This window comes from Dunckerocampus dactyliophorus, chromosome 9, assembly GCF_027744805.1.
Source record: "Dunckerocampus dactyliophorus isolate RoL2022-P2 chromosome 9, RoL_Ddac_1.1, whole genome shotgun sequence".
NCBI lineage: Eukaryota > Metazoa > Chordata > Actinopteri > Syngnathiformes > Syngnathidae > Dunckerocampus > Dunckerocampus dactyliophorus.
In genome coordinates this window covers 12,303,929-12,319,216 of record NC_072827.1, presented here as the reverse complement: position 1 = coordinate 12,319,216, position 15,288 = coordinate 12,303,929, and the positions used below count along the sequence as shown (strand labels likewise).

Below are 15,288 nucleotides of genomic sequence, written 5' to 3'. Positions count from 1 at the left end.
TACTATACATAATGTATGGAGATATTTGTCTTTATGAACATTATTTACATTCTCTGTTTGTTGTGTTGTGTACACTGTCATGTTGTCGGTGGTGGCATCCAGCGTAAACGGGGTGCCGACTGCAAATAAAAGCCTAAATCATACCATTAGAAAATGGACTATTGACTTTATGCACTGTGCTAATGCGGCAGGAGAATATTAATGGCTTATGAGGAGTGCGTTTGGAAAATTAAGACTAAAGATTCTCCAGATTGGCTTTCAGACTGATATCATCCAGCACTTCATTACTTATACCGGTATAGGCAGCAGCGCTTCCATCAAACTAATGTAATGTAATGAACACATTAAGCTTCTTCTACTGTGATAAATATATATACACATGTACCGTATACTGTATATTAATTAGTAACGCTGAGATGACGCCTCATGAGCCATTGTACCATTTGAGCCAATTGGTTCGAGAAAGGGTTAATTTCTCAAAGCGTCATGTGCACAAGAAACCACCTACTGGCCAAATGTATAATCACAGGCAGCTGCAGTTTTAACTGCATACAGTCATCCCTCCTTTTTCGTGGTTCCAGACCCGATTGCGATAAGTGAATTTTCGTGAAGTAGGATTCAATATTAATAAATGGAATATTTTCATGTTAGAGCATTAAACACCTGTTTTTGACCTAAATATTTTTTTTAACATTATTAGATCCCTGTAAACATGAAATAACACCCCTATAGTCACCTTCAAAATTGTATTACGTAATATAGTAGACATAATAAGCAATAATAAGTCATAATAACTCACTTTATGCACTACTGCTGGCTTTATGCACTACTGCTGGCTTTGTCTACAGCAAATTGCACGACTCTGATGCACAGACTATGGAATCTCTGCAGGGACATAAGAGACGGCCACCGCTTTAAGCATAGCAAGCTACCAAGCTAACTAGTTAGCCTCCAATTTATTTATTCTAAACTTAAGAAAGGATTTGAAACTGAGTGGGGAAGAAGGCCAAAGTAACAAGCCAAAAACGTGTCAATTCCACATGGAATGGGAGAAGAACTTTTCATTATGTCATGTCGGAGTCTGCACCCATGGCTAACTCCATGTGCAGGGAAAGTTAATGTAATGTAAGGTAAAGTCTCATCAATGTAACATTCCTGATGCCTAGTGGCCAGAATACTACATGACTTGTCTTTCAATATTATTGACAAATAATATCGGCTGTAGTCAACCACAAAAAAGCGATAGTTTATAAATAAATTTTTGAAAAGACGATAGAGTGAGGGAGCGATGTTCGAGCTGACTACTGTAATGTTTGATAGCAATTTTTGTGTCTGTTATGGCTATTGGGAATGACTATGAATTACAAAAAAAAGTGATAATGTAATAATTTGTCCACAGAAATCTCACATGTATAGTAAAATATTTTTTATGTATTCTGTGCATGTAAATTATAGTGTCATATGATATGCCTTAGTGTTTACACTGGCTACTAATACTGCCGCAACCCTGATGGGATCAACAAAATACCTTGTGATTTTTGCTCTTATATTCTCTCATCAGTGACAAAGTGCAGAGAATTAGTTTGCAGTAAAGTTTCATATAAAGCGCCCCCTCATTCATTCACTCATTCCATTGACATTTTACGTACTATTTTTCATTTTTGACACTATGAACGTTTGACCCATGAATGATTGGTGCAATATCCTTTTGAATACTGTATAATACAACCAATTTTTTGAATAAATATTTCATGTTATCAGTGTTTTCAGAAACAGAGGATGAGTTCCTACCTTGATTTTCTGTTTTTTCATTGCTCTCTCAGCAACAAGATCTCTGTCTAGACTGGCCGACTGTTTTTGCAGCTCCTGGTTCTGAGTTTCTATCTGCCTCACTGTGCTCCTGGAGGTCTCCATGGCAGCCAGCAAGTCCTCCTTCTCACTGCTGAGCAAATCCACCTGAAAACCAACCAAAAATTCCATATGTCATATCTGGTATATGGTAACTTTTTTTCAGATGAGTTCATGGGGGATTATTACAATGATTAAAATGTAGACTTCTATAGCCTTACCTATATTAGGCTTATAAACTAAATCATATGACATATCATTCTTTGTTTTTATTATGTGTGTGATGATGCATTCAACTCAGGTGAAGTGTTGTTTGCAGGGGTCTCAAACTCATGCCATCTGGGCCAATTGTGTTCAGAGGTACTTCAGCTTGCTTAAAGGAAGCGGCTCTTTCATTGGACAAGCAATATCCAACACTGAACTCGAAGCCAACTTGCACAGTGAAATGAAGAGATAGAACACTTACTACAATCACAGTGCAAACACAAAAATGGCAGCACGACATGTAACGAGTACTACAACTATGGGGAATAATAAACAACCATGTTAACTACACAAACTTTAACAACTTTTGACAACACAAGTGCCGCAAGACATGCTGGGAAACCGGAAGCACCCCTAGCTATGTTCAACATATTTTATTTTTAGAATTATGTTTTATACATTTTGTGGAATACTTGATGCAGGCAAGACGCCACCTCCAGCAACCTCTAGGTAAGTTGAGTTTGAGGCCCCAATATACTGGAAAGCTAAATGCTGAAAAAAACAAATTGAATGTTTCCCCTGGAAAATGCAAATGAGGGCAAATATTCTAAATGTTAACAACAAGAGTTGAAAATCTTTCATGCAAATCTGACAGACAAAGGCTCTGTGGGCTCTCTCTGCAAGGAACACTGAACCTGCAACAGCTGTCTTCTCATCATCTGTCAGCCAAACATTGAAACTGAGGTTTGGTAAACAGAGATGTCCAGATGTACTCTAAATTCCCTCACTAGCTTCCAGTCTGCCTTCTCCCCCCGTGAGACCAATGAGCGTGCGCAAAAAGAAACCTCTTCCTTCGGATAAGGCGTCACACGGCAGCGCGGCAGATGGAAGCTTTGCTCCATTTAGCTGCCTGTGCTTCTCTTGTAGGAAAGAGACAGTTATGAGTTTGGGGAGAGGAGCATTCAGTCTATATCAGCCAAATTTCTCCTGGGCTCACCCACTCAGATCTGATGGGCCATTTGTGGGTGCCGCTCTGTCAAGCATAACGCGGCCAAGCGTTGCCGGCTGAAATGAGTCACTGTAAATCAGATGGAAAGTGACATATGTGAGAGCTACTGTGTAGATTTACTAGCCAGTGTGAGAAGTGTGTGTTTGTCCATGGTCATACAGTATGTGTTTTAGTTAGGAAACGTGTAGTTGTGTTACCTGTGTGAGAGAGCTGTTGAGGTGTTTGGTCAGGTCAGACACCTGTCTCTCTGCTACCTCTGCCTTCTCTCGCGCTTTATCCAGTTGCTCAGTCTGCTTGTCGTAATCTATCTGGAGGTTCTACACACACATGCACACAGGAGACACATACCAAAGAGCTGACAGAGCTCGGTGAAGGAAAACGATGCATTTGAGATATTACCTGCATTTACGTTTGAGTCAGGGACACAACTGTCATTAGATGCAACCAAGTGATTTTGCTTATACTGGAGGGAGGGTGAGAGGGTGAGAGCAGTGCATTCAGGGGTTATGGAAGCTACTGGGAGTGACATTACTCAGTCTCTTTCAGAATGAGGATGCTTCATCTTGCCAATAAGCAATCTAATTGATGAAAAATGGCTTTTTGGCTTCCAGATATATGTAGCTGCCCCTATATTGTGCCATTACAGCAAACAGCCATTTTATACTCAAACTCTCAAATTTAATAACAGTTATTTTTGGTCTTCACTGGAACTACAATGGATCAACACACTTTTTAATATGATTTCTTAATTTTTTTTTTTTTTGTCATTATAGCAAACATCTGTTTTTTTTATTGTAATAAATTCTCAAATTTAATATTCTCAAATAATAATATTTTCAAATTAGTTTTTAGTGTCATTTTAGCAACTCAAATTTAATAAGAGGTTGTGTTTTAATCTTTTTGTTGTCAATAGAACTAAAATATACTGCTAAAAAAAAATTAAAGGAACACTTCCAAAACACATCAGATCTAAACTGGGGGGAAAATGATCTTGAATATCTTTCCTGATAATAAGTGGGTGATGTATTAGTAAAAAAATGATGCCACATAATTTAATAGAAATGAAAATGATCCCCCTATAGAGGGGGGAAATCAAAGACACCCCAAAAATGAAAGTGAAAAAATGATGCAGCACTCTGGTCCATTTTGCCAAAATGTCATTGTAGCAACTCAAAATGATTCTCAGTAGTTTGTGTGGCCCCCACGTGCTTGTACGCATGCCTGACAACGTCGGGGCATGCTCCTAATGAGACTACGGATGTTGTGCTGGGGGATCTCCTCCCAAATCTGGACCAGGGCATCCATGAGCTCCTGGACAGTCTGAGGAGCAACCTGGAGGCGCCGGATGGACCTAAACATAATGTCCCAGAGGTGTTCTATTGGGTTTAGGTCAGGTGAACGTGGGGGCCAGTCAATGGTATCAATTCCTTCATCCTCCAGGAACTACCTGCATACACTAGCCACATGAGGTCGGGCATTGTCGTGGACCAGGAGGAACCCAGGTCCCACTGCACCAGCGTAGGTTCTGACAATGGGTCCAAGGATTTCATCCTGATACCTAATAGCAGTCAGGGTGCCATTATCTAACCTGTAGAGGTCTGTGCATCCTTCCAGGAATATGCCTCCCCAGACCATCACTGACCCACCACCAAACCGGTCATGCTGAATGATGTTGCAGGCAGCATAACGTTCTCCACGGCATCTCCAGACCCTTTCACGTCTGTCGCATGTGCTCAGGTTGAACTTGCTCTCATCAGGGAAGAGCACAGGGCACCAGTGGTGTAGCTGCCAATTCTGGTGGTCTATGGCAAATGCCAATTGAGCTCTACGGTGCTGAGCAGTGCGCACAGGGCCCACTACAGGACGTCGGGCCCACTACAGGACGTCGGGCCCTCAGGCCACCCTCATGGAGCCTGTTTCTGATTGTTTGGTCAGAAACATTCACACCAGTGGCCTGCTGGAGGTCATTTTGTAGGGCTCTGGCAGTGCTCATCCTGTTCCTCCTTACACAAAGGAGCAGATACCGATCCTGCTGAGGGCTGAAGGACCTTCTACGGCCCTGTCCAGCTCTCCTGGAGTAACTACCTGTCTCCTGGAATCTCCTCCATGCATCCAGGTACCGCAGTGATGCCCTGGTCCAGATCTGGGAGGAGATCCCCCAGGACAACATCCGTAGTCTCATTAGGAGCATTCATTAAAATGACACTGTAGCAACACACCTTTTAATTTTATTTATAAATTTTTTTTAATGTTATGAAAGCAAATACTTATTTTTTCTTCTAATAAATTAGCAAATTTAATAAGGGGTTATTTCTTTCCTTTTGTTGTTGCTACAACTAAAATGTATCAACACACTTTTTACTTGAATCACACTTTAACCGTGTTATTATGAGCAATGAGGGTTTGCGTTCAAAGACACCACGTAATTTAAGTTGAATTATTTTGAGGGTGTTTATAGCAAATTGTACCTCCACATTAAGAGCTACGCAGTGCCCTTGAACACATCATCGTGAACAGTGCCTCGCCTGTGCGGAGCGAACAATGCTTGTTAGGACCTCCTTTGTTTTTAGTGCATTATTTTAAAAGTCAAAGACTGATTGACTTTGCTATGGATTTAAATGTGATGGTTTGACATTATGACAAAACAGGATGGATCTTAGACCGCAACCTTGATAAAACAACCATTTCTCAGCCTTCTAATTAAATAATTCAAAACGTGTGTTGTAGACTTCACTGGTAGTTTGTCAGAGCCCCAGATTCCCTCTCAAGACCAACCTTGTAGACTTCAGCGGCATGGATGATGTCCTTCATGGAACTGTTCACTTTATCCCGCTCTGCTTTGAGAGATGCTATTTCCTCCTTGAGGGTGACAACCTGAAATGAGGAAATTGTATATGCTATGCTTATTATATTTATGTAGCTTTTCTACATTCTGATGTGATAACCTGGGAGCTGAGGCAATTTTTTTCCAACTCCTTCATTCTACCTCTTTTTTACTGCTGTCCAGCTCCTTCTTCGCTTTGACGGCCACTGTTTTGATTTTGTTGAGCTTCTCATCCTTTTCTTTGTTGGCCTTCTCCAATTCAGCTGAAAGTAGAACACAACAATAATTCTCAGAAAATGGACTTTGACTGCACAAATGTACGTCAAGAAAATGAAACCACAAAATATATCAAGCACTAAACTGGAACAGGAAGAGGTGGATATTTCAAAAATGATTTGCAGAAATTACTAGTGCGTCAAAAATATACTAAATCAAAGGAGCACCCAACAAAGTACTAAAAAAAATGCCTATTTCTTTTTGCACATTCTCCACATCCATACCTAGCTTCTGTGAGATTTCCACAACTTTACTTTCCTCGGATAATGCTGATTTGGCAGAATCCTGTCAAAATAACAGGGACAAAGAAAGGTAAGGAAAATAGATAACATACTCAGAGACAAGAGACAATAAAAAGGGTTGCAGAACATGTCTAACTGCAGGGCAAGCATTTAAAATGACAGAAATACAGTGGAACCTCAGTTTTTGCCATTACTCCCTTCCACAATAACCAAAATGTACAACAACAACAAACAAATCCATTTTTACCATAAGAAATAATGTAAATCCAATTAATCCATTGCAGACACCCAAAAATGTCAACATAAAACACATTTTATCGAGCTTCACGTGCAGAAAACAAAGCTTAATACATTAAAATGGCAAATTAAATTAACATTTTATATCATTTTTACCTTTATTGAAGACTAGCAAACACACATGAGTGGAGGGAGAATTGGGAGGGGACGGAAGAGCCACACAGACATGGTTTCATTCTGGTCCGTTTCAAACTTAACTTTAAAGAGTGGACAGTTCAAGCTGTATACTTTATTGTCAGCTTCGTGTACAAGCGTCATTACACACACTGGCCTGTTAAGAGTCTCTCTTGAACCATTCCCTCTGCAACCTGTGTTAACAAAGGAACATTTTACATCGCAATCCTATTCTAACAGACTTTTCCACCTATATCACAAAGCTGAGATGTAGTTTTTTTCTAACATCTACAGTATATAACGTTTTAGTATGTCCACTACTACGTTTTAGTATGTTTAGTATGTCTACTGTATAAAACATCCAAGTGGCCTCTTTTCATTTTTTCAACGTCTGGACACCCCTGGATTCGAGAGAGAGGTTTACTAACACACACTTGCACAGCCACACCAGCTGGCATCCATTACATCAACTTCCATTTAGAGGGAACATGAAGAAGTTCACTGACCTGCAGAGCAGTCATTTCGGACTTTAACTGAGATATGAGCGTGTCCTTCTCCATCAGCTGCTCTTTAAATTCTCTACTTTCTCGCTCCATTTTCTCAGTGTTAGACTTTCCATCTTCTTCTTTCTCTTGGAACATCAAATGGATTCGGCCCTGCAACGTATGATTCTCGGCACACAGCTTCTCACTGAGCATCCTCACATCGTGCAGATCTTTCTGTAGCCCTTCAGTATCCCTCTGTGCCTCCTGTAGGTTGGCTCTCAACATGTTCCTCTCCTCCTCCAAACTCTGGAGCTCGTTTGGAATCGCCTCGTCCAACCTTCTTTCCCTTTGAGCCTCTTCAAGACTACTCCTCAACAGGTTTCTCTCTTTTTCCAGCTCCTCTAAGCGGATTTGGAGGTCCTGCATTTCTTCCTTGGTGTTTTTAAGTGCTTCTGACCGGATCTCCAGTTCTGTCATTGTACTGTGAGCGAGCTCAGCTTCTTCTCTCAGAGAATTCACCATGGTTTCAAGATCAGTTTTCTGGGATGACTGCTGCTCCAGTTGAGCCTCTGCAGCCGCCAGCTTGGAGCCCACAAGTTCCCGCTCTTCCTGGCTTTGGGAAAGTGCAATTAACGTCTCGTCCAGTTTTTGCTGGAGGCAAGCGTTGTCTGCGGAGACATCTTTGAAAGTCAGTTGTAGCGAGGACACAACCTCCTCCATTCTACTCACTTCCTCTTTCAGGCTTTCCTCCATCTTGTCTCTCGCCTCCTTCAAAACCTGCATTTCCGTCTCCGTCTCTGTTTTCAAGACTTTCAACTGCCTATCGGTCTCTTCTCTCAGCAGTTGCGCTGCCTCCTTCTCCTCCAGCAGTACCTCAATATGTTTGGCTTTTTCATTTTGAAGCTCCTGCAGTTCCTCCTCTCGGTGTTGAAGCAAGGACTGTGCTCTGTCTCGCTTTTCGGTCAGTGTATTCACAATCTCACTCAGTTCTTCAACCATGGTCTCTTTGATTTGTAGCTGGGAGAGGATCTCCTCATTCTGCTTGGTTAACTTCTCCACAGACTCAAGTGCTAAAGCTGTTTCTTGCTTTGCAGAAGCCTGGAGTTGCTGCTGGTCAGCAGAGTCACCCTCATTCTTCATTTTTAGGTCTTGCACAGTCCCCAGAAGAATATCTCTCTCTTCTGTAACCTCTCTGACTTTGGCTGACAATTCTTCCTTCTCTTGGCTGACCTGCTCTATCTTGTCTTGGAGGTTCTGTAAGGTGTTTGCTCCCTGCTCCTTCATGGCTTTGTACTGGAGAACAAAGTCGTTGGTTTTTTGACCCAGTTCTGTCTCAAACTTTTTGAGTATGTCCCTCGTGTGGTGGAAATCAGCCAGGGCAGAGTCCCTCTCTTTGGTCAAGGCTTCACACTGGGACCGAAGCCTCTCTTGCTCGTCTTGATTCAGTGGGGTTTGGTCTTGGACTGGCATGGACTCAAGTGATCCAGTCGTCTCAGTGTCAGCCTTCATGAGATTTTGGGTCATTGTTGTTGGGTCACTCTCCCGATTCATCTGCAACTCGTTGATTTTGAAATCCATCTCCTCTCTTTCCATCTGAAACTCCTCTTTGACTTTCTCCAGCTCCGACTCAAGCTCGCTCTTCACGTTACTCAGCAGGGTTAGCTCATCTTGTAACATGGTGTTCTGAGCTTGAAGGTCTTCCAAGGCCGCTCTCAGCTGTCTGCCCTCTGTCGCCTCACCATCAACCTCACTGGAGTCGGCTTGGCTGCACGCAGACAGCGCCAGCATCTTGGCGATTCCTGAGCTACGGCCAGACTCCTCGTCTTCTTCTTCTTGGACATCCTGCAGGTAGCCGTCTGGAGAAACAAAGGTGATGTTCATTTGAAACCTTCATTGTGTGACTCCTGAGATGGTCTGGTGGGGGCAAAGGTGCAGCAACGCACAAACACAGAAAGGATCCATAAACAAAAATACACAAACACCATACACACACACCACAAACCCCCAAAACACATGCATGAAGAGAAATGCTGCAACTTCACATAACAAAATGGAAGCTAGCCGGCGACTTAAGACGTAATATTTTCTAATGTTATCGGGAAAATGATTTTTACAGCCAAGCGTTTAAAGAAAAATATACCTTTTCATTCCACCAACTTTCCCGCTAATGCCTTTAAAAATGTACTGTATATCCGTCAGGTCTGGCGCCCCTGTTAGCCTGGATAACGTCTTCGTTTTCTTCTGTGAAGTTGCAGCATTTCTCTTTATGTGTGTGTTTTGGGCTTTTGCAGCCTTTTTCTTTTGCATTTGTTTTGGATCCTGCAGCTTGAAGCATTTTTAATTTGCAGCATTTTCCCTTTGCATGTGTGTTATGCTGTACGAGTTTTATTCCTTTTTTTTTTTTTTTTACATTTTTGTGCTTTTTTTTTTTGCTCAAAAATGTAACAAAAAGTAACCACTATTTCCCTTCAGAATTAAAGTGCCACCTGTTTTACAAAAATACACTAAGCCATGGAGGTTTCTGGGGCCAACGGGTGCAACGTACCAAGACGAAAAATAACTATAGGGTTTTTAAATATACTGTATATATTTTAATGTAGTTAATCAATACATATATTATATAAGTCAATATATCGCCCAGGCATAGTTTTTGGTATAGATCATTTTTGTGCTTCGAGCATTTGGACATAAAGTATATTTTTTTAGAATACAGTCCAACATTTTTCCACATTCACAATTAAATAGTGGAATACTTCAAATAACAAGTAAAAGAAATAATTTCAAAATAGAACAAAAAATAATCTAATCTAGTAAAATAATCAGATTTTAACAAAAATTTAATACTATTGACAACCTGATAATATTTGTCTGTACAAACCACTGTATAGGTAGCTGGCACCAGCTTTCAGCATACACCTTATTATCAAACTATCGTATATAAATGAAATCAGATGAGATTACATCTGTAACCTCAAACAATTTCCAAGTTAGGTTTACTGACTGTCCCCTGTTCCTCTTTTAGTGGAATACCCCAAACAAGAAATCTTCAAACCTAGGACATGAGTGTTTGTTGTACCTTTGAGAGCTAGTTGCTCAGTCAGCTCTTCCTGGAGCAGCAGAAGACGCTCCCTCTCTACCTCACAGTCCTCCTCAAGAGCCCTCAGCTCCTCCTCGTGCTGCCGGCTCCTCTGACCCAGCTCTTCCTTCAGGTTCTCCACCTCCTGCTGGGCTTCAGTCAGCTCAATTTGGTGACTCTCCTGTAGCCCTGCGATCTCCTTTGAGTTTCTCTCTTGGATTGTTTCGAGTTCAGCTTGAAGTGCCTGAAGCTGAACTTTCAGGCGGCATTTGTCATGTTCCTGGTCATCACGTACACCGGCGTCTTCGGATAGGCGTTGTTTCTCTCTCTCGCTTTCTGTCTCCTTATCACGGTCTTCTCTCTCTTTCAGTAATTTCTGGAAATATGCCACTTCTTCTTGATGTTTACTGTGCAATTCCTCTATGCTGAGCTTTAGCATGCCAATGGTTCGTTGGTGGTCTTCTATCACATGACCAAGCTCTGTGACGTCATCCTGCACAGAAGTAGAGTTACAGTGGTGTGAAAAAATGTTTCCCCTTTCCTGATTTCTTATTTTGCATGTTTGTCACACTTAAATGTTTCAGATCATCAAACAAATTTAAATATTAGTCAATGACAACACAACTGAACACAAAATTCAGTTTTATTATTAAGGAAGAAAAAAACCCAAACCTACATGGCTCTGTTTGAAAAAAGGATGGTGAGTGCCCTCTGAACCTAATAACTGGTTGGGCCACCCTTAGCAGCAACAGCTGCAATCGAGCGTCTGCGATAACTTGCAATGAGTTTCTTACAGCGCTGTGGTGGAATTTTGGCCACTCATCTTTGCAGAAGTGTTGTAATTCAGCCACATTGGAGGTTTTCCAGCATGAACCATCTTTTTAAGGTCATGCCACTGTAGGGCTAGGTGATACAGTATGTTGATATTTTTAAAATAACAATATTTCTTTTAAGCACAATATCAAAACAAACATATCGTTCACATCAACATAGACTGGATTTGCGCTGTAATTCCGGAAAAGCTACACCTCGCTACAGGCGTCATCTCCCGCTAGCACCGGCCTTAAGAAGCAGAGGCTAACACCGAGCCCCGGAACAGCTACCCCCCACCATAAGCGCCATCTGCAGCTGGCAGCAGGCCTCGGAGTGCCTGAGCCTCACACCTGGCCAAGCAGCGGCTAACACCGGGCTTCGGAGCAACTGCACCAGGAGTGGCTGTGGCTTGCAAGCACCGGGCTTCAGAGAAGCTACGACCCGCAGCAGTGAGCAGTGTGCTCCGGAGAAGCTACACCTCTTAACAACATTCGAGATGTCACCGAAAGTTAAACCTAAGAAAACTACAAACCCAGTTAATGTAAATGATGGTGCATCATCGTTTCCTGTGGAAATTGGAGATAATGAACTAATTGTACTCTCAATGCAGTGAAAGACATGATTAATCAGGCATTAAACCAACAAAAAGCCCCCACGTATTTTGCTTTTGCTGCTGACATTTAAACATTTCCTCTTATACAGGGCACTTTGTCATATTTTTGCGTTTTTGTGCTTTTGGTATTACTAAGGATTTGAGCTAAAGGTTTGTTCTAAAAATACAAAACAACAATCAGGAAGGGTGCAAACACTTTTACACCATTGAATTTACATTTTGTTGCTCAAATCATATGACCTTACAACTTGCAGAAATACACAACAACAAGCATCTGAGTACATTTTTTTTTTAAGTATCCACAACTTCAGTTTACCTTGGCTAACTGTTTGGCCTTCTCAAATTCTTTACGAGACAACGCAAGGCTATGCTCCGTTTCCGCCTTCTCCAGTGATAATGCAGTCATCCTCTCGGTCAGCTCCTGTTACACACGTCACGTACAGCACAAACAAAATACAGAGTGCACTCACAAAATATATTGGCAAACCTGTATCAACAAGGAGTGATCGGAACTGCTTTTGGAATGCTCTTTGAGGGTTGCAACTTCTTTCTCCAAATCTGAAAGGGCACACCAGGTTATAAACTGCACAAACACAAACCTCACTCATTTCAGCCTGAAAATAATCATCTAGTTACCTGCACATCTGCTTTTCATTTTTTGGAACGCGGCCATCTGCTTCTTGGCAAACTTGATAAGATCTTCTTTGGACAGTGCATTCAGCTAAAAGATCCGCATGAATAGAGTGTGTCATTCAAAATACTGATATGTGTCACCGGTGTCGTTGATGTCTACATATACAGTGGTATAATACATTTGGTCAAAACTGCAAATAATACCTTTGATTTGGGCGCATCAGCTGGTGGTGAAACCACAGATTCAGCTTCTGTGCCAACAGGGTCCTGTGAAAGCAAAGTGTCACATAAAATAAATAAGTTATGACATTAGAATTAGAATATTAGTTATTAGGTCATGCCTATCAGAAAGCACTACTGTACTTAAGTCCTACTAATATGCCATTTTTCATGTTCACATGCTTTTAATTCAATTTTTATTTTTTTGCTAATATAACAACATTTCACGTCATTTTAGTTTCAGTCCAATGCAAAATTAAGTCACATTGCCGTTAAATGGCTGCTATTTCTCAAACACAACTGTCACGTTTAACCAGGAAGATATTGCTTTTATTTTACAAAAAGAACTATAACTAATTGAAGATAGCTGCTGACTACATTTCTAAGTTTATTGTCTAACTCTTCACTGTGGTAAGTCATTTCAATTAAAAAACGGTACGTTTATGTTACTACTGTTGCAGCTGTGAGTGTTGCTGAAGCTAATTCCATGAACTTACTTCCATTTCAGTCTGTTTTTTGGTAGCCTTTAGCTCCTCTTGCGGGCAATAAGTGATCGCCGTAGAGTCCCTGGGTCACAGTGAAAAAGTAATCATGTAACAATGTCCGATTCCTTGCAGATTTAATGCGACAGAACTGTCAGTTTTGCGCTAGAGTAAAGCTATATGGTTGGAGTCGATTGCTTCCGCATACGTCAATTGAGTGACGTCGGCGCATCATACGTCACACTCCCAATAGAATTTTTAAAGGAGCGTCTGTTGACTCTGCCAGCAAAAGCGTTTGAACAAGAGTATAGTGGAATTGTGTGAACATAATTTGTCATCTGCGGTCAATTCTTATTGACAAACTATATGGAAAATAAAATAAATTAATAAATAATTAAATACATACGAAACAAAATAATCCATTATTTAAAAATATAATTCACATCCAATTTAATATTTTTTTAATTATATTGAGCATGAATCAGAAATACATTATATTGAGGTAAATTATGATCCATAACCATGCCACTATGTACTATCATGCTGCAATCGGGCTTCTTGCTAAGAAAAAAAAAACTTAGCTCTAGCTGGGCTTCTGTGTATTCCTGTCACGTAGGGTCCAATTTCATCTACTGAATATGGAGGCTGTTTTGACAAGAATGATAGAAGAACTGACAGAGAGAGCTTAGCGAGATGCCTCTCATCCTGACAAGGATGGGATACAGTGGGCAGAGGGGCAGCTGCTCTGCTGACTCCCTGTCTCTTCTAGAAGAGACCAGCTCTGTCTCCATGCCTTTCTTCCCCCGCACCGGGTCACAGCCATCAATCACAACCCCGCCCTTGATTCCTCCCTGGGTATCGTGCAGTATTTTGCTGTCGTGTTTCTCCCCCAACTCGAAGTTGTCAGTCAGGGATGGTTTTGTGGTAAGAACTGTCACTGGCTGCTATTCGGAGAGCGATGAATGGCCTCATCGACTTTATGTGGCGACGAGATCCTCGTAGCTTCTCTCTTTTTCTTTTGTCAACTAACCCTGAGACTTCATACTGAACCGGACTACTTTTTCTCTAGGGCAGGGGTGTCCAAATTTTTTCTACCCAGTTGAAGGATGTGGGGCCTACTTTGATACATGTTGTGCATTAAAGATGTACTGTAGGTGTAGGTCAATATACGTCATCCACATCTTAGATTTATGTTACAGGTGACAAATCTAATTTGTGTAATATCTAATAATATATTTCAAAGTCAAGGTCAAGGTTTATTTATAAAACACATTTAAAACAGTTCATGCCGCCCCAAAGTGCTGTACAGATCAAGAAAATCCAAATTAAATAAAATAGCCAAAATAAAATAGCCAAAATAGAAAACATGTAAGTTTTTAAATAAAATCAAATCAATACGAACAAGTAGAAGAACAATTAAAACATTTGATACAATAAAAAATAAAATAAAATAAAATGAATACACAAAAATGTCTAAATTAGCTTGTCTTGAAAGCCAGTGTATAAAGGTGCATCTTTGGAGCCGATTTAAAACACTCCACAGAAGGAGCAGTTTTAATTTGCAAAGGGAGAGTTCCATAATTTAGTGTCTGTGACTGCAAAAGCTCTGTCTCCTCTTGTTTTCAGTCTAGTCCTAGGACAATGTAAAACAGGCTTGGTTGCCAGTTGCAAGACCTCACTGCTCTAGTAGGAGTGTGCAAAGTCAGCAAATCACTTAAATAAGAGGGGGCTATCCCATTTAGGCATTTAAAAGCAAGCAATAAAATCGTAAACTGAATCCTAAAAAGAACAGGCCGCCAGATTGAAGCAAGCACAGGTGTAATGTATTCGTAACGTTTTTTCTCTGTGAGCAGGCGAGCAGCTGCATTTTGGACCAGTTGAAGTCTACAAATGGAAGACTGGTCAAGGCCAAAGTAAAGGGAGTTACAATAGTCCAGACGTCTTACACTTTGGACTATCTTAGACAGCTCGGACAATAGCAGCAGCTAAAGTCTTCGAGTACAGCTGTGCATACAAAAACATCACACGGATCTGGCGCTGTGCAGTAAATGGCTACAGATCGACGGGTGGAAATTTTGTCAATAAAAAAAGAACAATACTTTTCGCATCATATAATGACGCAGAAAGAACCACTCCAGTAGATTTGGATGGAT

General features: G+C 41.0%; 1 protein-coding gene across 1 annotated transcript in view; it reads right to left on the bottom strand.

Moving 5' to 3' along the window:
• LOC129187427 (GRIP and coiled-coil domain-containing protein 2) overlaps positions 1-13,334 on the bottom strand; it is a 33,915-nt gene extending 20,581 nt beyond the window's left edge. Inside the window, exons 1-12 of the mRNA XM_054786680.1 lie at positions 13,151-13,334; positions 12,639-12,701; positions 12,438-12,522; positions 12,289-12,359; positions 12,118-12,222; positions 10,376-10,868; positions 7,321-9,155; positions 6,386-6,446; positions 6,048-6,148; positions 5,837-5,935; positions 3,259-3,378; positions 1,792-1,956 (exon numbers count right to left, since the gene is read on the bottom strand). Of these exons, the coding sequence (XP_054642655.1) occupies positions 1,792-1,956; positions 3,259-3,378; positions 5,837-5,935; positions 6,048-6,148; positions 6,386-6,446; positions 7,321-9,155; positions 10,376-10,868; positions 12,118-12,222; positions 12,289-12,359; positions 12,438-12,522; positions 12,639-12,701; positions 13,151-13,156 (3,204 nt within the window). The 5' untranslated portion in view covers positions 13,157-13,334. The remainder of the gene's footprint in view (positions 1-1,791; positions 1,957-3,258; positions 3,379-5,836; positions 5,936-6,047; positions 6,149-6,385; positions 6,447-7,320; positions 9,156-10,375; positions 10,869-12,117; positions 12,223-12,288; positions 12,360-12,437; positions 12,523-12,638; positions 12,702-13,150) is intronic.
• Positions 13,335-15,288: the final 1,954 nt, after the last annotated feature.